Source organism: Anolis carolinensis, chromosome 2 (genome assembly GCF_035594765.1).
Source record: "Anolis carolinensis isolate JA03-04 chromosome 2, rAnoCar3.1.pri, whole genome shotgun sequence".
NCBI lineage: Eukaryota > Metazoa > Chordata > Lepidosauria > Squamata > Dactyloidae > Anolis > Anolis carolinensis.
The window spans coordinates 48,184,844-48,210,026 of NC_085842.1; the positions used below are offsets into that span (position 1 = coordinate 48,184,844).

General features: G+C 39.6%; 1 protein-coding gene across 3 annotated transcripts in view; it reads right to left on the reverse strand.

Annotated features, from left to right (window-relative positions):
* Window positions 1-25,183, reverse strand: part of shq1 (SHQ1, H/ACA ribonucleoprotein assembly factor) — a 120,582-nt gene that overhangs the window by 72,697 nt on the left and 22,702 nt on the right. For all 3 annotated transcript variants that reach the window (XM_062969709.1, XM_062969710.1, XM_062969711.1), the window contains exons 8-10: window positions 10,872-11,026; window positions 9,288-9,341; window positions 8,967-9,090 (exon numbers count right to left, since the gene is read on the reverse strand). In XM_062969709.1, coding sequence (XP_062825779.1) covers window positions 8,967-9,090; window positions 9,288-9,341; window positions 10,872-11,026 — 333 coding nt within the window. The remainder of the gene's footprint in view (window positions 1-8,966; window positions 9,091-9,287; window positions 9,342-10,871; window positions 11,027-25,183) is intronic.

Genomic DNA, 25,183 nt, shown 5'->3' on the forward strand with positions numbered 1-25,183 from the left:
TAAATATCAGCACTTGAATTTTTGTCCCTAACTTGACATGGGCAGAAAATGCAGTATGTGAGAAATTAACAACCCTAAGAATTCAACTCAAAACTCCCCCTGCTGCCCAAGGTTATTATGCCTTGGATTATCTCCAGTCTTCAGGGATCAAAACAGAACAGGACAAATAAAAAGTCTGCAAAAAGCAATTGTTCTATAAAGCAAATTCTAACAATCAAAACCAACTGTTGCACTTTTAGTATGAGAAAGAACAAAGACAAAAAGTTAGCAATTGAAATATAAATTTTAGCTTGTATTGAGGTATAATTGCATATATTCTCATTTCAGCACCCTAAAATTAACTCCTGAAGAAACACAGAAAAAACTCACAGCAGCCCAGAAAACTCACAGCAGAATCCAAACACAGGAACACGAAGAAACACAGAGACACAATGTAGAAGTCAAAATTAGAATAGCTTGGGCCCAAGCACTATAGCATGGGGAAAATATTTTTCACAGAGGTGCACAATCACTTCTGTGAAAAAGCAACACAGATTATTCCATCAAATTGCCTTTCTGAAAACTATGATTTTTGTTTGCAGACCTTCCTGCCACAAAGTTGTCTCTCAACTATACAAAGCCTTCTTTACCTGTCAGCAAAGCCTCTAAGAAACCTAGTTGAAGGTTTTTTCCAGGGTTAGTATTGGAATAACACCACTACAAAAATTAAAAACAAAACAATAAGGTTTATTTAAGGGGGTTTACCAAAAAAGGAATAAAATGTTAATTTCTTAATTAGCAGGATAGAATTGTATGAATGTACAATCTGCTCTCCAAATCCACCAATTCTGTATCTGTGGATTCCCTATCTGAAGTACAATTATTTTTATTCTCAAAAAAACAAACCTTGATTTTGCCATTTTATATAAGGGGTATGATTTTACTATACCATTGTATAAAATAGGACTTGAGAATCCACAGTTTTGGTATCCACAGAGAGGGACTGGGCACCAAACCCCGATGAATACCAAGGGCCCACTGTATACTCAGCTGAAACACCCTCAGTTCACATTCCTGAGGAGTAAAGGAATCTTTTCCAGCCCAGGAACCTCTGAAGACCTTTTCACTCCTAATTTCTCCAAATTTTCACTCCAAGTTGCTCCAAATTCCTCTCAGGTTCAGCCTTGGCAGCCAGGAACGGCAGAGGCACCAGTTTCCCTCTGCCTCCAACTCTTCTTGTTGCTTCTGGCTTCTCTAAAGTTCCCTCTGTCAGATGTTTCCTGACATCTTCCAGTGCTTTCTCTGATGCCTGCTTCAAGCTTCATGGCAACTCCACAGCACTCCTCAGCCACCAATCTTCAGTATTCAGATCTTCCAGCAATATTCCTTCAGACTGGGTTTTCTCCTTCCTCAGCTCTATGGGTTTTAGTCAGCCATAGCTTCTCATCTTCAGTCCTGATCTCACTTCCATTGCTCTTCTCAGGCAGCCAACGTTGTCTAACTCCAAACAGTCCCAGCTGATTTTTGTCTTTAAATCTCCTAGCCAGAACCGGGGATCCATCACACCATTTCCAACAGCTTCTCACAGTTGGATTGAGCTCTCTAACCAATCCTAACTAAGGCATCTCTTTTCTTTTTAGTCATGTTCAACTCAGTTTGAAGCCTCCCTGCTTTAGCAAATATACTTGTGTAGACTCTACTGTCTTCTGGCCAACATACAGTAGCCAGCTGGGCTTTAGGCCAATTCAAGTTACTTTATAAATCCATTTAGAAGCTCAATGCAATATATAAAGATAAGATTATATCCACACAACTTTGCTGGGTATCCTGTTCCACATAACTGTGTTTGATGGAGTGGCACCTCAAAAACAGTTAAATATATCGGAACCCAAACAGATTTCACCTGTATTTCAAGAGAGCGGGTGGTCAGCATGGGTAACAAACATATTGTTAGTGGCTCTCTGTCATACCCCAGCCACCTTTGGCTTCTGAACCTGATCCAGAAATGAACTTTGACCAAGATGAAGCTTATTCTCATCTTTTGCCCAGTTCTCCGAGCTCCTTTCAGTTACAGCTGCCGGCTGTTGATACTTCAGATGCTTCCTTAATTGGGAGAGATACTGGAGATGTTACTCCCGTGGCTGAACCAGATGGCCAGAGTTCCCCAGAGAATATGCCCTTCAACCGAAGGGAGTTTCTGCATCACCAGAGATCAGAAAAACAAGGGCTTAGAAGGAGTAACCGCTTGGCATCTCAAGGTGATTGTGGATAAGAAGATTCCCTTGGGAACCTTTAGGGAGTTTGGCTTCCCTTCGTTGGGATCTGATCTTCGTTCCATAAAAGTGTCTTGCACTGCAAACACTTTGCGGTGTCAACGTAGCGATTTCCTGAGAACACTTCACCAACTCCAGTTCCCTGATTTCATCAAGTTAAGCCTCCTGTTCCTGGCGGCCAAGCCGAGCCACGACTCCCTATTTAAACCGGAGTAAATTCACTTCCTTGCCTTGTTCCTGAATCAAGATTGGTTTTAGCTTCGTCTCGTTCCTGCCTTGATATCAAAGATCTCCTAGTGACCTGGGACCTTGTTATTCAGCCTTGTTTCCTTGTTTTTCCCCGCTCAAACTTTCCAACAGTTTGAGCGTGTTTCGGTTTTTGGACTTTGGACTATAATATTGGACATTTTCCTTAAATTTTTTTTGGACTTATTCATACTTTTTCACAAAGGACTATTTCCCACTCATCTATTCCGCTTATGTATTCCTGAATTTATATTTGTTTTAATAAAGATATTATATGATTATTGGTCTCTGTCTAGTTTCCAGTGCTCACGCTGCCTTGGGGTGCAACACTCTCCCTTATGAAAGTTTGGAAACTACACATATAAATATTTTTATGTGGCCAGAATTCTGTGTAAGATATTGGTAAATAGAGCTAGTGTTCCAAATCAGTATTTCAAAGACTTAAGCTCATTTGAAATATAAAAGTGATTTACATCCAAACGCTTAAAGCTACACAATAGAGCAAAAATCTGATAATATGAAATACAGGCGCATTAATGTAAAAGTATACCCAATGCCATACTTTTACCATACAGAGATCAAACAGAATCCTTATCCATGTAACCAGATGCAAACATCTGAATCAAGTATATTTTCCTGCAGTGACTGGGAAACAATTTTTATCTGTAGTTTTCAGAAGAACAGTTTTAATGTTTACACACATAACTGAACTACTTGCAATTAATCTATTTTCACACCATCACTTCTAGCTTACTAATTATGTCAAGCAGCATTTTAATATTTTATGTACTACAGGCTCACTAATGAAATAGTTATCAAATTCAATTGAGTTTGCATATGTTGGCTTTTAAAATTAGATCTAACAATGCATACGAAAGTGAAGCTTAACATTTCAATGTCCTTATGATCAAAGGATGTGGAACCTTAATCACAAGTACATCTTGTTTGTTAGACAAAAGCTGGCATGACATGGGTTTCGAGAGCAGGATTTATCTGCAGAGTTTCCCCAGTAACAGAGAAACTTTTAAAGTCCAAGTTTAAATAACAGTTTAAGGACTGACACAAGAAATACTAGTTGATGTAGAAGGGAAACTTCAAGTTTGCTACACTGAAGATCACAGGATAGGATCTATTCTAGCACTGAGCTGGAATATTTCTCACACATTATCAAATTCATACCCAGACTAACACAGACAATAGAGAGTAGACAGACAATAGTTGGCAGTCATGCCTTTCACTGAAGACAAACCAGAACATAGTTTCTATAGCATTCCTAAGCAGCTTTTTGGTTGCTGAATTGCAACAATTGTCTCCCAACTTGCATGCCATTTCTGACCCCAGAAAGTTCTACTTCTGAACAAAAACTTCAGGTTTCCATTTTCTTCTTTTCAAAGCCACATGGCTACAAACATAAATTTGAAGCATGCCTGGAATACTGGAGAAAAAGGAACTCGCTCATTTTTTAATGAAGGAAGAAAAATTCATAGGGTTGGATTCTATCTATTCTTGTCCCTTAATAGAAGCAACTCCTTTTTAGAAAAAAATGAAGGGAAGAAAAACTCATAAAGCTGAGTTCAATTTTGTCCTTCGATAAATGGAAACAGTTCTTCACTTCAGAGAAACAATCAAGATGCAGCTGATTGTTCATTTTGCTAATGGTTCTAAAACAAAAAAAAATAGGAAAGAACTTTTGGGTTCTGCTAGATGCAGGAAATTGATTAGAATCAATACCATTTACACTTATTGTAGCTTTTGAACTTTCATACAACTGTTTTATAATTTCGATAACCCTATATATTGTTTAGATGCTCCATCAACTAGCTGTGTTCAGTATAGTCAAATGTGTCCAATGAGGAAGTGCATTATGGGATTTCTGGGCCTGCGAGTCAGTGTAGGATTTTAAGGCCTGAGCAGTCTGTGTTTCCAGTAGGTAGTGAAGGCCACATTCCAGAGGGGGTCCCAGATGCTGCTGAGAAGTCGTTCTCTAGAGAAGCCAGGTCAGAGACTGAAATGAGTTCAGAGGATGAACTCCCAGGTGGAGAGGATAATGAGCTGGAAGATAGGAGACTTAGTTTTTGTAAACTCCACACTGCTCAGCAGAATCTCCGAAGGTTTGTTAGAGAAAAAGCCGTTATCAGGTAGTCAGGAAAATGACATGATCCATGTGTACATTGGGGAGGCCATGGGGATTTTTCAGCAATATGATCAACATTGGTAATTGAGGCAACATCTCTTGCTAAGTCCTGATCAAGGCTGCTAAGGAAATTCTAGTTTCATGTCTTCGTTCATTTTTCATGCTTCCAAGTTTGAGGGATTGTTCCTGGATTAGATTTTAGATTAGATTTTATGCTGCCTTATGTATCCTGGTTCTTTTGTATTCCTGTGCTAGATGCCCTGTTGTTCTGGGTTTTTGAAACTATTTTTGTACCTTGAATCTTGTGGACTATTTCATACATTTAGACCAGGGGTCCCCAAACTTTTTAAATGAGGCCAGTTCACGGTCCCTCAGACCGTTGGAGGGCCGGACTATAGTTTTTTTAAAAACTATGAACAAATTCCTATGCACACTGCGCATACCTTATTTTGAATTTAAAAAACAAAAAGGGAACAAATAGAGCTTCAATCTTAATAATCATAATCATAATAAAAATAATAAGAGGGTTGGAAGAGACTCCTTGGGCCACTTAGTCCAATCCTTTCTACCTTTGTGCACCAAAAGCACCCAGCCTCAATGTTGATAATAATAATAATAATAATAATAATAATAATAATAATAATAATAATAATAAATCATACAGTCCTAAACACTTGGGAAGTGTTTAACTTGTGATTTTGTGATATGAAATCCAGCATATATATCTCATTTGATGTGTTATACTGTGTCTTTGTGTCAGGTAAAAGGTAAAGGTTTCCCCTGATGTTAAGTCTAGTTGTGCCCGACTCTGAGGGTTGGTGCTCATCTCCATTTCTAGGCTGAAGAGCCAGCGTTGTCTGTAGACACCTCCAGGTCATGTGGCCAGATTGACTGCATGAAGCGCCGTTACCTTCCCGCCAGAGCAGTACCTATTGATCTACTCACATTGGCATGTTTTCGAACTGCTAGGTTGGCAGAAGCTGGAGCTAACAGCGGGCGCTCATTCTACTCCCTTGATTCGAACCTGCGACCTTTCGGTCTGCAAGTTCAGCAGCTCAGTGCTTTAACACACTGTGCCACCAGGGGGCCATCTTTGTGTCAATAATAATAATAATAATAATAATAATAATAATAATATTAAAGAGGGTTGGAAGAGACCCCTTGGGCCATTTAGTCCAACCCCCTTCTGACTTTGTGCACTAAAAGCAGTAGTAAAGCACCCCTTAATAATTAATTATTATTTAAATAGTAATAATTAAAATACCATTATAAACAAGCAAAGCTTTGGAAGGCACGCACCAGGCAAGGGAGAAAGTAGGAAAGGCACACGCCTTTCCCTCCTCCCTCGTGCTGTATGCACCTTCCTCGGTGGAGGAAGGAGCCGCCACGGGCCCTATACAGGCATAGTAAGAATAGACATATAATTGGCATTTTAAGAAATGTATCTAAAAGTATATTTGGTAACTTTTGATTATGCAGCTGATGTGTCTTTTATGCAATAGAAAGATATTTACTTAAATACAGGAATAAAGATGTGAAATTGCTTTTTCTATTTGTTCGCAAGCATGAAGAATTACATAGCACTTAGTTGAAGACAAAGCCTGTGAAATCAGAAGGATAATTACTAGCATAGCTAAGGTCTTCCTCTTAAAACAAGTATGCATGCTATTTAGAATCATATATGCACAGAACCTAAGACATGGGCATATTTCAGAACTTCGGAGGCAAAGAGATAAAAAAGGAGCACCAATACGGCCCCAGTTTCCGATACTAGTGAGACTCAAACTGTGTTCTTACTATGAAGAATCAGTGAGGGCCCAAATGACTGTAACTTACTATTTAATCTAACATGCCAATTTCTACCCATTTTAAATATTTAAACATTCTATTTTCTGCTTTAAAATCTGTTTTATTCACCCTGGGATATCTTAGAAATCAGTGTTTATTTTAAGATAAATGAACACAAGATTGCATACTTTATAGCACTAGCTTTCAGTGCTCTGTTACTGGCATATGAAGATTACTCACGTTTACTCTTAATACTCTGCGATAGTAATTGTCTTTATATACTTTTATTACCAAGACCATGCTTCCATTGATTTAGCTCCATCATAACATCTCCCAAGCACCTGAAAAACTGTAATAGATGTACCATGTAGCCTTCCTTTCTTTAATGAAATAATGAGAGTGGACGTGGTTAAGAACTCATTTTTGTCAAACACATGCACAAGTGGAGGCCGAGTTATTCAAATTCCACCCACAATGCTAACAATCATTCAACTGCACCAATCACATTTCATCCTACAATCGTTTCCTAGGTAACTTTGCACAGCCAAAAGAAAGCATTTGCCAATGTAAAGAAATTGAACCAATTCAACATGGACTTTTTTTAACAACACGTTTACATTTTTAAACATTTTTAATGAATGGAGTGCTTGCAGTATAGTATGGGATATAATGGTATTTTCCCTCATAGTTTCCTCAGGAGAAGGCTTTGCTTCACCCATGTTACAAACACCTAAACCTTTCAAAGCATATTGTGAAAATATGATGATGATAATGATAAATGTTATTTGTACCCAGGCCCATCTCCCCGAAGGGACTTGGACCAGCTTACAAGTAAGTGGTTCAAGTTCCTTTGATTTCATCCAGCTTTGTGCATTACTGTATATACTGGCATATAAATCGGCCTCATGTATGAGTCAAGAGCAGATTTCAGGGGCAATATTATGGATTTCGACATGACTTATGAATAACGCGAGGATCAATCTGAAGAAGAGACAAAGAGCCAGCTGTGTCTGAGGCCCCTTCTATATTGCCATATAATCCATATTATCAAAACAAATAATCCATATTATCTGCTTTGAACTGGATTATATGAGTCTACACTGCCATATGATCTAGTTCAAAGTAGACAATCTGGATTTTGTATAGCAGTGTAGAAAGGGCCTCACAGGGCCAGCTGCTGTAGCTGCCAACTTCCCTCCTAGGCATTCACAAAGACCCTTCTACTCAGAGAAGGGAGCAGTTAATTTTTTAATAAAACTTAAGGTACAGGATTAACTCTTATTAAAAAAAAAAAGAACCACTGCTTTCTGTGAGCAGAATAGTTAAAGGTTAGGTCTTAATCCATTCCAGGAGACTCTAAAAGAAACACCAATCCCCCTACCTTCTTGGGGCTACTCTGTAAGCAAACTGGAAACAAAGCAAGCTGACAGAGAAGGGAAGAGAAATCTTTGTCTTCCAACAACATGTCCACCTGATGCATGGAATTCCCTACTGCGTAAAGTAACCAGTAGGTAAATAATAAATATGTACAGTTATAGCTATGGGTAAACTTCAGACCTCACTATAGTAATATCTTTACATGGTGATGGGATTTCAGGAAGGCAAGAAGCTATGCTGGTGGTAGCATTGCTGCTTTTAGGATCTCCCATGTCAGAACAGCTTTTGTGCAGCTCTGAGTATGCCTGCCATAGATGTGTGCGAAACGTCTGGAAAGAATGCTTCTGGAATATGGCCATACAGCACAAAAAACGCACAACAACCCAGTGATTCCAGTCATGAAAGCCTTCGACAACACATAGAACAGCTTTTGTTGAAGAGCCAGATGAAATGTGCCAAAGAGCTTCTAATACTTGTTGATGCTACACAGAGTAGACATGGTAAACTACGTCTGGATGTTTTTTAACCATACAAACGCTATATGAGACAACCCAAAATGAAACAAAAAATAATGCCAAAAGATGAGACTCCCAGTTGGAAATCTCTCCACAAACCACCAGGGAAAAACAACGGACAATTATGAGTAGCACTGTGACTAATGATGCAACTGGCCTCAAACTGAAAGGCAGTTTAGTTGTTAACATGTCCAAAGATGAAAGGAAAGTACAAAGCTGCACAACATAGATTATAGGAACATGAAATGTGAGAAGCATGAGTCTAAGGAAGTTAGAGGTTGTAAAACAAGAATGTGTAAACCAAAGTGGATAGGAAAGGGATATTTTCAATCAGATAACAACACAGTGTTTAACTCAGGAAATGAAAATCTAAGAAGAAATGGAGATGGAGCACTGGGATGTTTCAGCAGCCAGCAAGGTTTTCCAACAGTTTAAACCCCTGCTGATCACCCTAAAATTATTACTGCTGCTATGCTCTAGTTGGCAAGTCCACACTCAAAGAAATGGGAGAAGAGTTCCAAGTTATATCTGCTCCAAAATTATGCTCTTGTTAAACAGAAGTATTCACATCATAAAAGTATTTGATCCTTTTAAGCTGCCACACGATGATGATAACAACTATCTCAAGTCATGGCAGCACAATAAATGTCTTACCTAGTTGTAATATCACAATGGTGTCGTTTATGGCCCGAGTTACCAAACTGAAATGTCTGTAGAGAGGATAGCAGAGAACCCTTCTTCCAAAGGATATCAGGACGTCAGACATCCCAGTGAACGTCTGCATGGAACATTTTAAAGAATTAATGTGACAGTAAGAGGGTAATACATATCTATTTCAAGAGAAGATAATATGGGCTATAGCTTTGTTTTAAACATATATCTGTTCAGTAATGTGGTACAACAAAGTAGTAATGTTGTAGCAGATGCACCTATGGATTTAACACAAGTTGCCTATAAATATTATGTTTTTCTTACCTCCAACCAGCACAAAGTTGAACTCAATTTTCTTATATTCCATGGTGATTCAACCTTGTTTATAGAAAAACATTATCAGTAAATAATGCAGGAACAATACAAAATGACATTCTCATAAACTTAAGAGAATGAAAATAGCAAGGGTTTGAAATGCTGTATCTTTAAGGTAAAGGGTAAAGGTTTTCCCCTGATGTTAAGTCCAGTCATGTCTGACTCTGGGGGTTGGTGCTCATCTCCATTTCTAAGCCGAAGAGCCGGCATTGTCCGTAGACACCTCCAAGGTCATGTGGCCGGCATGACTGCATGGAGCACCATTACCTTCCCGCCGGAGCAGTATCTATTGATCTACTCACATTGGCATGTTTTCGAACTGCTAGGTTGGCAGAAGCTGGAGCTATCAGTGGCCGCTCACGCCGCTCCCGGGTTTGAACCTGGGACCTTTCGGTCTGCAAGTTCAGCAGCTCAGTGCTTTAACACACTTCACCATCGGGGCTCCTTAGCTGTATCTTTAGCATTTGCTAAAGCATAGATTGCTGAAGAAAACATTTAAGATATAATTTGGCTAATAAACAGTCCTGAATGCCCCTAAAATTAAGCAGGTATGGACTAATCACAATCTTTATCCATTCAGAAGAATTAACATTTTAAAATCTGAAATACCCAAATAATAGTCTAAAAGATCTTATTTTCAATTTTATCTGAAATAAATTATAATGTAAGCAATAAAGGGAAAAAACTGAAGAGCATTTCTTGAAGCTATTTGGGTTCAAAAGGTACCCAATCCATCTGAACAAATTGTACAAGTATTAAAAAAGATCTGCTGTGGATATGAATTTTCTTGTTATAAAATGCGATTTTCAATATCCTGAACCAAAATAATTTGATACATATTAATAGTTTTCATCTGTACATAATGTTCTGCTCCTAGCCAACAATGTGCTGCCACCTTTAACTCCTTTTTTGTGATTTTGTTTTGTGAATTTAGAATCTTTTGACAAACTCCACATTTATGGATATAGACTACACAGAAAAAATGCAGAAACCAACTTGTGCAATAAGAAGTCCTAATCTAAAGGAACAATTTGGACAGATATTAAACATTTTAACTAGAGCAATGCTAAAATTAATCTTTGGGACAACACAGTTATGAAAGTGACTTGAGAAAAGTATTACTTAGAATGAGTTAAAGATTTATCATACTTCTATCAATAACAACTTCTGGAACCTGTATTTTTCTGAACACTTCTGTTCCTTTATTTTTGCATATCCTCCACAGAAGGGGTGGACAGAACCCTCCAGATTTTGATGGAATAGGTTCAACTATGTGGATATATCTACTTGAAGTCTGGACAAACCCCTAGAACATCCAAATGGCATCAGATTTACCGTTCCCAACCATTAAAAAACAAAACCAGAACACCATACTGGCAAATATACTAGCAATTTATCATATTGGTCCTGTCTTTAAAGTACACTTGGAAAGCCATTCTTCACAAATAATGGAGCAATTCCCTGTAGCCACGCCAATGAAGCCACATAAAAAACTCCATAAAGGAACAGAGTAGGAAAGAGAGAGGAACTCACATTCTTTTCTCCTTCACTGGCATAGATTTCATAGCAATAGGCCAGAAGTATATCAACTAAGCTCAGATATACTTGATGACAGGCTCTTTTATCAAGAAGGAAAGTTCTGTTGCTGAATTTTCTCAGCTGTTCTTTTTCATCCTCTGTAAAGGAAACTAAAAACAAAAAGGTTATTTTAAACACATCACATTCACAGCCACACTTAACCTCGCATACCTTGAATTAACAAGGATAGCACTGATAAGAAATTTCCCCTGTCACCCAAAGCTTCAAATTACTCCAGCGATAAGCTCTGAATTAACCCCTTCACTACTGCAGCACCTGCTTACTTGTTTCAGTTTAGAATAGCAGATTCCTCTCGACTTGCCATGAACTTATACCAAAGACAGCAGAAAATCTGTAATTATTGTAGTGTTCCAACAGGGAAACATTGTAAAAACTTCTATTCAGCAACAAAGAAAACATTAAAATTTAGATTGTACTCTCTTCAGGCAAGAAAAGGAGACAGGCGTTACACAAAGCGTAGTTGAATTTGCTAGAGACCAGCAATGACATTTACATGTTAAGACTTGCCTAATGCTGTTTCTATAGATTTTTTCACAATATCTATCAAGGCACAGTCCGCCTTCACTGACAGAAATATTGGCACCTGTCAACTGTTCTGAAATCTATGTTAAATAAAGACTGTTTCTTTTGAGTAGTTAATATAGATTCAGGTATATTTCTCTGGATACAAATAATGGGAATAGCTTTAAGCACAAAAAGGCACACTGCTTGAAGACTAGGCTCAAAATTGCTTTCAAAAGGGAGGAGAAAATATCACAGAGTCTACTACTCTTGGCAAGACTAATGTTGGATTTTGCCAAAAACTTATTAAGGAGAACACCACATCATCTATCTTAACAATTTGTAAATGTATATGCAGTATGTACATATACAAGAAGCGGAACAAAAGTAAACACGTTTTTAATCTGATTAAGAGAATGAGAATTAGACTTGGGTGAAGGGAGAAATTTCTGATCCTTATTCAGGAACGCGAAAGGATGGACTGCATGTGTGCATCACCAAATCATGCATCACCTGGAAAATTCACACATTCACTTAACATACAGCTTTTCATTAAAGAGAGAGATTTAGACCTGATGATTTTATTGTACTATGTCACACAAACAATAATTGAGTTTCTGTACTGAACACAACATTTGTCAGTATTTTTCCTGCAAGCATGCATCCAAATAACAAATCTATTTGTAGACTGACCTCTTTGCAACAAAATTATTCTATAATCAACATGTTTCTAATTATGCCTCCAGTTTTTTCTTTTTTAAAAAAAAAAACAGGAATGTTCATATGGGTGTAAAAATGGAATAGGATTAGCAGCAGTGGCAGCAGTGGTAATAAAAGTTCTTCTCAAGGAAACTGTAACTCACATTTATTGTGAAACAGAAGAGTTAAAGAGGAAGGGATGGCAAAATTAAGAGAGCCCTTTGACATCCAAAGTATGGACTGTATTTAGAACTGTGTCAGATGCATGCAAAATACGCTTCTCCAAAACGTAGATTTAAAGTCTATAGTGGCTTTTATTCAGAATCAGATGAAAAGAATTCCACTTTCTGTTTCACTACCTTGAGCTTCCACAGAACCTTTTAAGACTACTAAATATGATGGGATAGAACTGACTGAAATAGGCAAGGCAAATCAAGAGTTTGGCCAGGCTGTTCTGCACAAGTCGAAATACGTTTAAACTCATGCTAGACATTTTTGGAACAAAGTTAATTTTAAAAATCAAAATGAGGGGCTTCTTTTCATTCAAATTAATTTATAATTCCTACCTACAAAGAGATCTGCAAACTATCAGAGCCCAACTGAACTATTAATGCAGTTGGTGGGGAGGAACCTTTCAACCCAAGCACCATATTGGCCTCCATATATAACCATGCCAGCAGGGATGACTGGTGGTTTCCATCTCAGTGATGCGGTGAATTTGTTCTGGGTTATTACAAATGTTAAACATATTCAATAGCTTGGAAGCATCCAAGCCACTGAATACAAGCAATGGATTTATGCATTTATATATTTATTTACTTTATTTCCCCTGGGGACTCAAGGCGTCTCACAATGACATGACACAACCCAATTAAAACAGCAAATACGAAAATTTTAAAAAATTAAAGTTGTATCATGGATACAAGTTAAAACACAATGAAGATACAATGAAAATACTTGCACAATTAAAATTGAATTTAAAACTAAATTTCCTTCCACTAAATATGTGGTAGGAAAGGGCAGGTTAAGCAGAGGGGAGAGAAAAATAGCAGATAGTTTCCCAACTTAGGCTTCTCCCTCCAATTCCCAACAAAGAAAGAGGAGACAAATGCAGCCTTGGACTAATTGTAAAGCAGGGAAAAGCAGATATGGGAAAAATGAACAATATAACAAAACATATATAGATACACTAGCACATCTTTCTTTTTTTCCTCAAAAAATTACTTGGGACTTTAAGATTCTGTCAACATAGAATGAGAGATGGACTTAATTCAGAAGGTAAAGGTTTCTCCTGACGTTAAGTCCAGTCATGTCTGACTCTGGGGGTTGGTGATCATCTCCATTTCTAAGCCGAAGAGCCGGCGTTGTCCGTAGACACCTCCAAGGTCATGTGGCCGGCATGACTGCATGGAGCACCATTACCTTCCCGCCGGAGTGGTACCTATTGATCTACTCACATTGGCATGTTTTCGAACTGCTAGGTTGGCAGAAGCTGGAGCTAACAATGGGTGCTCACTCCGCTCCCAAGATTTGAACCTGAGACCTTTCGGTCTGCAAGTTCAGCAGCTCAGTGCTTTAACACACTTTGCCACCGGGGCTCCTTAATTCAGAAACCTAAGACAAATTTCATCTCACCAAGAAGATAATAGGTCAATGGAAATAAATATCAAGCTTGTTTTGTTTTATACATAATTGATACTGAGTAGACAGCATTAGGAGAACTTTATCCAATACTCATTGTGAACAGTATTCCAACATACTCGGTTTTGGCTCTCTTAAATCCAGAAAATAATTTTGATCATCCTGAGCTGAAACTTTACAAAAACGCAACTAATGAAAATTGTTTTGATTGTTATAAAATGATTTTGGATCAACCAGTAGCAGAAATACCAAAAAAATGAACTTTGATTTTTATCTTTATTAACAACTTTTGACACAGCTCTTCATTATCTGTATTTTGCTTTGCTTCAAGCCCTTAGGATAGTCTTTCAGAGCAGAATAAAGGCACCAGAGAGAGATCAGAAAGAATTCAAGATTTTCACTGTATGTAGATATTTGTTCTAAAAAAAAATCCAACCCATCACTGTCAGACTGTAAAATTGTCTGCAAAAACTCAGAAGAGTTTTTGCTGCAAGTTATTTCCAAAAGCTAGCCAAGATACTTATCTAGTTACAAGACTTGCTGAAACAGGGAAACTTATCTAACACTTGCTCATTTGATAAATACCCCCACCATCATTCTGAATTCAAGTGACTGTAGACTTGGAGAGATTCGAGCATATTGATTTGCTCCTGCCAATTTTATAACATATGTTGCCCAAGTTTCATTCATTCGGAACAGTGGTTCCCAACTGAGGCAAAAATTAGGTACGTTGTGGATTATCGAGATCAACTCCTCTCCCTACCGAGCGCCCACGTGCTTCATTCCCTTCTGTCCTCAAAAGGAGCCACTGATGGAGCTTCCTTCAATTCCTGCCTTCACTGATCCGCTGGATCTAATGCCACCATTCCTGCTCCCTTCTTTTGCCCAGCATTGGACCCATCCTTTCTTTACCCCCTCTTGAGGAGGCTGTGGCCAGAGCCCAGTTTGCAATCATCTTCTTTCAACCCAGTTCCCCATCACCTGGTCCTGAAAATGGGGCTCGGACAGCAGTAGCTTCAAGCCCAGACAAGGAAGAAAGGATGCAATGCTACCATTCATGTCCTCTTCCTTTCTCTGATGTTGGATACTTCCTTTCTTGCAGGCCCAGGGGGCTGGGCTGCAAGGAGGAGACTGCAAATGGGGCTCTGGCACAGCCTCCTCCAAAGAAGGTAAGGAAGAAATTGTTCAACGCTGGACAAAGACAGGGAGTGGGAAGGGAGGCATTGGATTCTTCCTTCCTTGCCTGGGCTTGAGGAGGCTGCTGCTGCCAGAGCCCCATTTGCAGGCCCAGGCAACAGGAGGGGGTGGCTGGGCTGAAAGAAGGAAACTGCAAATGGGGCACCAGCAGAGCAGCCTCCTAGAGCCTAGGCAAGGAATCATAGAATCATAGTTGGAAGAAACCTCATGGGCCATCCAGTCCAACCCCATCAAGAAGCAGGAAAATTGCATTCAAAGCACCCCCGACAGATGGCCATCCAGCCTCTGCTTAAAAGCCTCCAAAGAAGGAGTCTCCACCATACTCCGAGGCAGAGAGTTCCATTGCCAAACAGCTATTAACAGTGAGGAAGTTCTTCCTGATGTTCAGGTGGAATCTCCTTTCCTGTTGTTTGAAGCCATTGTTCCACATCCTAGTGTCCAGGGCAGCAGAAAACAAGCTTGCTCCCTCCTCCCTATGACTTTCCTTCACATATTTATACATGGCTATCATGTAGGGACGCATTGGAAAGTCCCTTCCCACCCCCTCCATTTACCCAGCATTGGATCCTTCCTTCCTTATCTGCTTTCAAGGAGGCTGCTGCTGCAAGAGCCCCATTTGTTGCCTCTTCCTTGCTACCCAGCATTCCTACCACCTGGGCCTGTAAGGAAGGAAGGATCCAATGTCGGGCAAAGGGAGGCAGGTTGTATACTTCATTTCTTACCTGCTCTCGAAGCAAGGAAGGAAGCTCCGTTTGTAGGCTGGATTGCAAGGAGGAGGCAGCCAAAGCCCACAGGTCAGTGAAGGTGGAGGTCAGAGATAGCTCCATCATCACCTGTTCCTCATGAGAAAGCAAGGCTGGGCTAGTGAGATAGGAGCACTCTAAGCCCAAGTGCCAGCAGAAGTCAGGGCTCTGTTTGGGAAGAAGGAGGAGGGGAGGGCCAGCAGGAGAAGAAGGGTATGTGTGGGGGTGGGTGGGTTGGGGACTTCTTCCTCAACAGCCATGCTGCATTGTCTCAGGTTTTTTGTGAAAGACCCTCATGGACCACTTTTCTGTTTCTTGTGTACTACCTGTGGGCTGTGGACCACCAGTTGGGAATCACTGATCTAGGAGATTGCTACTTTGTGTCGTAGCTATCTGAATCTCTTTCTAAAGCTACATGAACACTGTAGAATTAATACAGTTTGACACCACTTTAACTGCCATGGCTCAATGCTGTAAAATCATGGGAGTTCTAGTTTTTCTATGCCAAAGAGTGCTAGTTCCTCATCAAACTACAAATCCCAGGATTCCATAGCTTTGAGCCATGGCAGGTAAAGAGGTGACAAAACACAGTGCTTATTCATGCAAGAAAGAAAGAAAGTGCACCAAAGGTTTTGTTTGAGACTACCGTTATCTGAGAATTCATATCCCAAGCTATAGCATTATCCTCCCTGCTCCTGTACTTTTCATTATTGGCTATAAAATACACTATAGAAAATCACACATGGGTTTCTGCAAAGCATTGGTGGACATGCTAGTCCTTACATGTTAGAAAATGAAGAACTGCTTCATGACTATGGAATTGACATTTATCTGCATTAAGATTGCGAGCCCATTTGTCAACACTCCCAAAGGCAGTCAAGGTGGCTGACAAAATCCAGCAAACAATGGAGATAAAAAGCAACAAAAGCACACACAGCTACATAAAAAAATAACTCAAGGAGATAACTAAGAGATAATTCAAACTGCAGAGTTAAAAGCTTCCTGGAATAAAGCACAGTTTAAAAGACTTGAGAAATATCAATTTGTTGTTGTGGCATGCATTCAAATTGTTTCCGACTGATGGCTGTTTTAAGGAAAATCTATCACCAGATTTGCTTGGCAAGATTTGTTCAGATGAGGTTTGCCTTTGCCTTTTTCTGAGGCTAAGAGAGTGTGACTTGCCTGAGGTCATCCATGTGTTTTCCATGGCAGGATTCAAATCCTGGTATCCAGAACCGTAGTTCAACACTGAAATGCTACACCATGTCGGCTAGAAAAGATAATTTAAATTTGGGAGAGGGAGAATACGGCACTCCACACACGGAGCTAATAAAAATGTAGTATGAAAAACTCCAAAAATCGCACTTTAGCTCAAAGAGTTTACAAAGCTGTCATTAATAATTTGCATCATATTTCACTTTTCTTGATTGAACATAAATTGTTTAAATTGACTTGCAAGTTTGGAAATGAGTTAAAGAACAGGAGGACAGTCTTCACAACAGAAGGCTGTAAAAAGCAGAGACACCAGAGAAGTGGGCAGTGTTTCAGCACCCCAAAATTTTGACTGAAACACAAATGGGACAGCAAGTTGTGTTGATGCAATCTGTGCTCGTGATGACTGACCAGAGTAGGCGTTTTGAGGTTGTGATTGATTTGGTGAAAGCCAATACACTTCTGCAATAGAAAATGAAAATTCGATATTGGGGATCATTTGGAAAGGTTTCAAAAATAAAGCTGCTAATATGGTAAAGCTGGAAAAATCATAATATATGTAATAAAGGATACCAAAGGGCTACAGCAAACCCAAACGTACAGTAATATTACAAAGTGATACGTAGTTACAGAGCAGGGTGCATGTGTGAACTCATTCATGGTGAGTAAAAGGCAGGTACATTTTTTTCTTGCTGTCCTTATACAAAATGACTGGCTACTATTTTACTTCTAGTACTAGAAGTAGGGAGACAGAACTGGACTACAACTCTGGGGAGCAGGGTTTAAATCCCTGCTCTGATGTAAAGACCTACTGGGCAAGATATAAAACCCTATGATGGATTCACTTTAGTGTTGCCGTAAGTCAGAAACTATTTGAAGGCACACAGCAAAGCTTGTGCACCAACTGCGACCATATCTCAAGAAGCCTGACTTGGCCACGGTGGTCCATGCCTTAGTTACCTCCAGATTGGATTACTGCAATGCACTCTACGTGGGGCTGCCCTTGAAGACGGCCTGGAAACTTCAAGTAGTACAACGGTCAGTGGCCAGGCTGTTAACAGGAGCGAATTATAGAGAGCGAACAACCCTCCTATTAAAGCAGCTCCACTGGCTGCCGATGAGATTCCAGTTCCAATTCAAGGTGGTGGACAAGGGAGAGGGCCTTCTCGGCGGTGGCCCCCCGGCTCTTGAATTCCCTCCCAAGATATATTAGACTAGCTTCTACCCTGGCCACATTCCGAAAAAATCTGAAAACCTGGCTATGTCAATGTGCTTTTTACCAATTCGGTATAATCTGAAGGTGTCCGTGCCTCCACCAATACTTAGCTACTGCACTTTACTCTGGTCCATCTCAGCAGTGTTCTGCCAGTTATTGCACATATGTAATTTTAACTGCCTGCCTCCAATTTCTGAATATGCTCACTGTGCCTTGCTGAGTTGCTTTTATTGGATTTTATTGGATGTTTCTATGCTTTTACATGTTAAAAATTAAATGTACCTATGTTGTTGTATTCCATTGTGTATTACTGGGCTTGGTCCCCATGTGAGCCATCCCGAGTCCCTTCAGGGAGATGGGGTAGGATACAAGAATAATGTTATTATTATTATAACAACAACTATAAACCAGAGGCAGAGTTTTTTCTCAATACTAGTTGCTGGTGAGCATGAGCAGGTGAGTTCTTGGTGATGACATCAGCTAAGAAATGGACAGCTGGACTACATCAGCACTGAAAATGATTCAGCCTAGATAAATAATAATAATCCTGTGGGTGCCAATACAAAAACATACGTAACAAGAATTCGTAGCTTCCCACATTTTTAATGAGGAGTATAAGAATTCAGTATCTCAGCAGCCAAACCTTCTTCAACTAGGTCCTTTAGCCTCTCCCAGCAACCCGTTTCTCTAATTCTTTTTTTAAATGGACGTTGTAATTATGCCCCCTTAGAATTGTACTTATTAATGTACTTCTGAAAACCTCAAGGTTCTCTTGAGAATGTATGTAGATACTGATTCTCAGTATCCATGCTTTGGCGCCAATCCTTTCAGCATCCATGTCTGCTATTATTGTAGACAGAAGATAATACAAGCATATTATGACAAGCAATAATACTGAAGCAGAGCTAATTGCTTCAAGGCAGGGACTGATCCTATTTCTTAAACCATCAAGTTTTACAAGGGAACAGGCTATATGAGTACATTCTTCTTAATTTATTTCATTTCATCTAGAAAAAGAACAAGCATCGGTAATATTTATTGTGTAGGGATGGATCAATCATCAGACCAAATGCAAGTCTGGTTCTTTCATCCAAACATCTTAAACAACAATGCCAGTTGCAAGGTAAATTAACGTACAGCCTGGCTTGGATTCACACCATTATGATGGTCGCTGCTATGAAAGACACTAGAACATAAAGCAGTAACAATTTCATCTAATTCAGGGAGCTAATAAATAAAAGTGAGGCTTGTGACTGTTTTATTTGGGCACTTACATGCTTAAGGAAAGGCCAGACCTTTTTAAAAATTAAGTATCATTTTTCTTCTCCTATAAAAGGAAATTGGAAACTGATCGTTGGTAAGCAAGATAGATTACTAGAGACAAAATAAATTACCTCGGCGCATGTAAACGATATATTAAATGTGCAGGGCTGCCTATGCTTTTGAAGACTGCTTCTTGCCTGAAACGGGTTTTTTAGAATTCTACACTGTGAAACCAAATAAAAATGAGCTGTTGACTAAGCCGAATGTGACTTTTAAAAATGCAAAACCCTTTCATCTGGAGCCAGCAGGAGCAAGGATACTGCAAAGACCAGAGCAGCACTGCAATGCCCACCCCTTCTCGCTATGGAATTAGTCTGGCTTATGTAAAGAACCATTTCTTTGGTTTGCTTTACACAATCCAATGATGAAAGGAAACTGGGGGCCATCAGTTGAAGGAATGAAGTGCCCTCTACTGGAATGATACTTGGTCATGAAGCCAATAATGATGCTGTCTGAATAATATCAATATTTCTCTGGGTCCTTCAAAAATTTCTTTTTGGACAAGGAAGTAGGGAGTAAAGAGAAGGAATGAGTTAGATAAAACAGCCTTGTAAAACTCAATACAGAATGCAAAAGGTAAAAACAAGAGTGGCAGCATGGAGGTACTCAAAATGACTAGAGATTAGAAAATTCAAACAAAAAAATGAAAAGCTGGTTAAAGCAAATCATACTTAATTTCAAATAGCAAATGAATAAAAATATTGCCACTTTATTTTTGTTTTGCAGCTAGCTGATAAGCAAGTGTTCAAATATAAATATCCAGAATGGATGAAAGGATAGGCTATCCCCAAAGAGCTTCCTCTGTTCTGCTTCATAACACTTTGGCGACAGCATTTCTTATAAAACTTACTTAATTCTTTAGTTAAACAGCAGAGGGCACACAGTTTCTTTTTGGTTTTTAACAAAACATTCCATGCCCCAAATTGCTTCCAGCTACACATTTACTGACAGGCATCTACAATTTGCTTTTATACTTTTAAGGTTGTTCCTTTTTTCCCATTATCACTATCCTCTCACTTGTTCTCTCTCTGGTCAACTATCAGCAATAATCTGTAAGGTTGCAAATGGCCTGCTAGTATCTCTAGGGTTTATTCTAAATAGCACTATCATTTAACTCACAGATTTATGAACACCTACATATCGAGATACCCTGTGTATATAAAAACCATGATCTTTTGGGAATGGCTCAGATTCAACCACCTTCTTTGGTTATTTTCATATGCAGTACACACAATTGCTAATGGTAGGCACCATGAGGAAATAGCAGTAAGGCTGGGATTACCAATGAAAGATCAAGCAGAACTGGAACAAAAAGAGCTTCAAAATTTTATCAATGCAACATCAGGATGAGCAGCTATATCCAAAAAAGTAAACCATGATTTCGCCATTTTAAATAATGGACACCCCTTTACAATGGGACTAGTAGCCGATATATCTCGTATATCTCATGCAGTAGGTATATCCCAAATAAAGGCCTTCGGAAAGATCTGGTAAGTACATATGGGAGGAGGCAATCCTTTCATGTGACCTAGTCCCTTGCAAAGGAAGGAAACAACAAAACTGGCAATTTGACCTTTACCTAACAACCAACCAGGAAGAAAAACTGCTAAGTTCTGGTATAAGATGTTAATGTTATTAAGCTCGAGTTGGCAGTATTATAGTCACACTGTACATCAGAGGTGGAAAACATGCAAATACTGTTGGATTGCAAATTCCAGCAACCCTCCACAATAGTTGTATCCCTCTAAACCAGGCAAGTCCAACTGGATGGCCCCCCATGAGGGTCTGCCTCTAGGGGAAAACCAAGAATGGGCAACTTGGAAGTCCCTAAACAGACTCAAAAGCGGAGTGGGCAGATCAAAAGACAAGCTGGCAAGATAGCACTACCTGGAGGAATCCTTCACCTTGTGTGACTGTGGAGCAGAACAAAAATCCCTCATATGTATGCTTGCCCACAATGCCCTGCCTCATGCACGGAGGAGGAGTTGTTTAAAGCTATGGATAATGCGATTGCTGTTGCCTGCTTTTGGTCTAAAACTATTTAACTGTTTGTGATTTCTTTATTTTATCGCTTTTAAACTTATTTATTATGCAATGCTTTTGACACAAAATAAATAAATCAATAAACAATAGTTGTTCTGACCAGGACTCCTGGAACTTGCAGTTGAACAACATTTGCAGGACTGATTGATTCCCATTCATATTATACATCAGGACTTCTTAAAACCTTTTCCTCTTGTGATCCCTTTCCACTTGAGAATGTTTTTAGTGAGCCCAGGTAGGCAGGTATAAAATCAAACGTCTACTGATAATTATAAATCAGAATTTGCACGGCTTGCTAAACAATGTGATTTCCGTTTTAAGAAATACAGCTGCAGCAATTTCTACATGGTTCACTGTAAACACTGCATGTTCTTGCTAACAGGTCTGTGTAAATGTCTAGGTGGCATTCAGAAACCTTTTGCTGTTGCCAAATTTTTTGTGGCCTCATCATGGAGCTAAGGGGACCCCATTTGGGGCTGGGACCCACAGTTTAAGAAGCAAGGTTATATATGAGTTCTTCTGAACCATGTGGGGATCTGGGAATTCTTACTTTCACAAACATGCCAAAGAATGGTACCAATTATGACAACTGTCTACAATTTCATATTTCTTTCCTACAAACTCTCCAAGGACTGGCAGTTGATGGTTTGTGGACTGGCATTAATCCAAGGATCACCACTTTGAGTATCACAGTTCCAGACCACATCCCCTTCCAGACAGTTTACCAAGGCAGCCTCACAACAACACATTGCAACAATCAAAATGAAACCTAAGGACAACACAGACAATTACAACAAAGTCATCCCTATCTAAGTAGGTTCCAAACAGCCATACACTGATAGAACTTGCATAAAACCACAGACACCACTTGTGGCCAAGACAGACCAAATGATACCCCAAAAGTTCTAGTGCTCTAGAAAAAATGCGGATCCCTCCAAAACATTTTGAAATAACAATCTGTTGTGTAAGCATACCATCAAGAGTGCCCCTGAACTGTGTGGATGCAGCCTTAAATTACTTTTTAAAAAATCATGTCAGAAGCAAATTGCGAACATACTGCAAGTCGCTTCTGGTGTGAGAGAATCAATCATCTTCAAAGTCGTTGCCCAGGTGATGCCCGGATGTGTTACCATCCTTCGGGGGGCTTATCACATGTCCTCGCATGGGAAGCAAGAGCTGACAGACAGGAGCTCACCCAGTCTCGTGGATTCGAACTGCCAACCTTTAGGTCAGCAGTTCAGCCACTACAAGGGTTAAAATTACTGGCCCTCAACCAGTGCATAATCCCAGTATTTTCATTACATTGCCTAGGTGTTTTTTTGAGGGGGCAGAGAAAGATGGGTGTTTGGTATATATTTATGATAGCATATTGATCACCTCAGGATGACTTCACTTGACTGCTTCTCACAGTGATAAAACAGCATGAAAATGAGATACAATTTTGTGAGATTCTGAAGTGTAAGCACGAAGTTGTTAGAAAAAATAGCCTTACAACACTCTCCAGACTTGATTATTGGAGAAGTGGAACCGCTGAGCAGAAGGATCTTCAGATGCCACCTTGGACAGCCTCTCCAGAAGGACTTCAGATTCATGGGATTAAAAGACACTGACTGAACTTGAAAAATCATCTCTGGCCCATCCCCTGTTCCAATATCAGCCAGCACACCAATGCCTTAAATCAAGAAATAGCTTTCTAAGATCTACAAAGATACTCACAAGAATACCTCAGCAAGTGAGAGTCCAAAAGTGGCAGACTAAAACCTGGAACCTCAATCCATGGTGGAGACCAGATGAGACTGGGCACACAGAAGACTGGGCGACATGGAAGGTACTGAATAGACTGCGCTCTGGCACCACAAGTTGCAGAGCCAATCTTCAGAAATGGGGCTACAAAGTGGAGTATGGAGAAGAGCAAACCACAGACCACTTGCTACAATGCAGTCTGAGCCCTGCCATGTGCACTATGGAGGACCTTCTCGCAGTGACACCAGAGGAACTCAAAGTGGCCAGATTCTGGTCAAAGGACATTTAGTATAATGCCAAGTTTTTAACTTTGTGTTTCTAAATACATTGCAATTGTACCCTCGGGTTCGCTTCTGACACGATAAATAAATAAATATTGAAAAATGAGGATCACATTATCTGCCTCTACCAGAGTAGAGGTAAAGAAACCTACACAACAACAGAGGAAACTTCAGTATCAAAACCGGGCTTTCAACCTGACTGAAAATAAACTAGAAAGCTAGTTTCACTGAACAATTGTTGAAGTTTTGACATATTCCCAAGAAAGAAACAGGGGTGGGGGTCTTAATTCCAAATTTTAAACTGACAATTGAAAAAATGAGAATGAATTAGGTAGGAATTGATATTTTTTTTCACTAAATGCAATAATGCCTTCCCTTTCTTCACTGCAATTTTAATAGTGTACAGCAGCCATTTTTTTAAAAAAAAAATCAATCAAGCTAAGGGCACTTTATGGTGATTTCTTTTTAAGTATCAGAAGTGTCCAGGCACAAATGTTACTGATCCTACTGTATTACATGCTATCAATGAAAGATTAACTTCTTTTGGAGGGTAATCCTCGCCACTTATATGATTACAGCAAGAGATTCACCTATTAGAAAATGAGTGAGCTTTAAACTCACTTTCACTTTATTGTAAGGTGATAAGACACTGCAGAGAAAGTTGAAATCATGTCCAGTTGGCCCTCCTCATTGGTGGGTTATGAACATTTGTGAGAGTGATTATTTGCAGCTTACTATGTTTGCCACCTCCATTGCTGTACTATGACATTTTTAAGGACTTTGACAATACTGGTGTTGTTGGGGAGGAAATCAAACTGGCGGGGTGACTGGCTCTAGATGGAAGCACGTTCCTCTGCTCACTCATGTGGAAGGAGATGGGAAGAGGATGGGACAGGAGACAAAGGATGCAGTTGTTCACTTATGTAGGAGCGAGAAAGATGAGAAGGGAGGAGACATGGCACACACGTTTGCTTGGGCAAAGGGGATGGAAACCCAGGGGCAAGCATACACATTTGCTCATTTACAATGGCAGGGGGGAAATGGGGTCGGACATGTGCCCCCTTTCTCCCTCCTGCCATTTCCCCACCCTCTTCCCTCCCCTAGTGAAGCAAAGGCAAGCCCTTTCTGAACAAATTCTGCCAAGGAAACCCATTAACGGAGTCACCTTAGGGTAGCCATGAGTCAGAAACGACTTTAAAAGCAGACAATAACCAGGTCAAGAATGGCTTTTTATTAAAGCCTCTGAGGCCTAATTTACTTTTACGCATGTACACAGTTCAGTTCCATCAAGCCTTTTAAAGCTGTTTTAACTTACTGAGTTCTTTAATACCTTTTGCCCTGTTTAAATTATTCATTGATTTTAGTCGGGAATTGTTTAAATAGTCCACGTTGTTTGACCTCTTTGCTGCCTTGAGATTGCACAATAAAGGATACTTTAAATAAATAAATAAAATCCCAAACACCCCTGCAATAAATTAATTTGTAATTGTAGTCACGAGTTTAAGACAGAGAATCAGCATGGAGCAACATTTGCAAAGAAAAGATCCAAGACCCTAAATCCAATGATCATCCCCACCTAACAAAGAGACCTACTAAAGCAAGAATAAAAACAAATGCTGTCCTGCAGAACCACACAAGTTCCCCAAG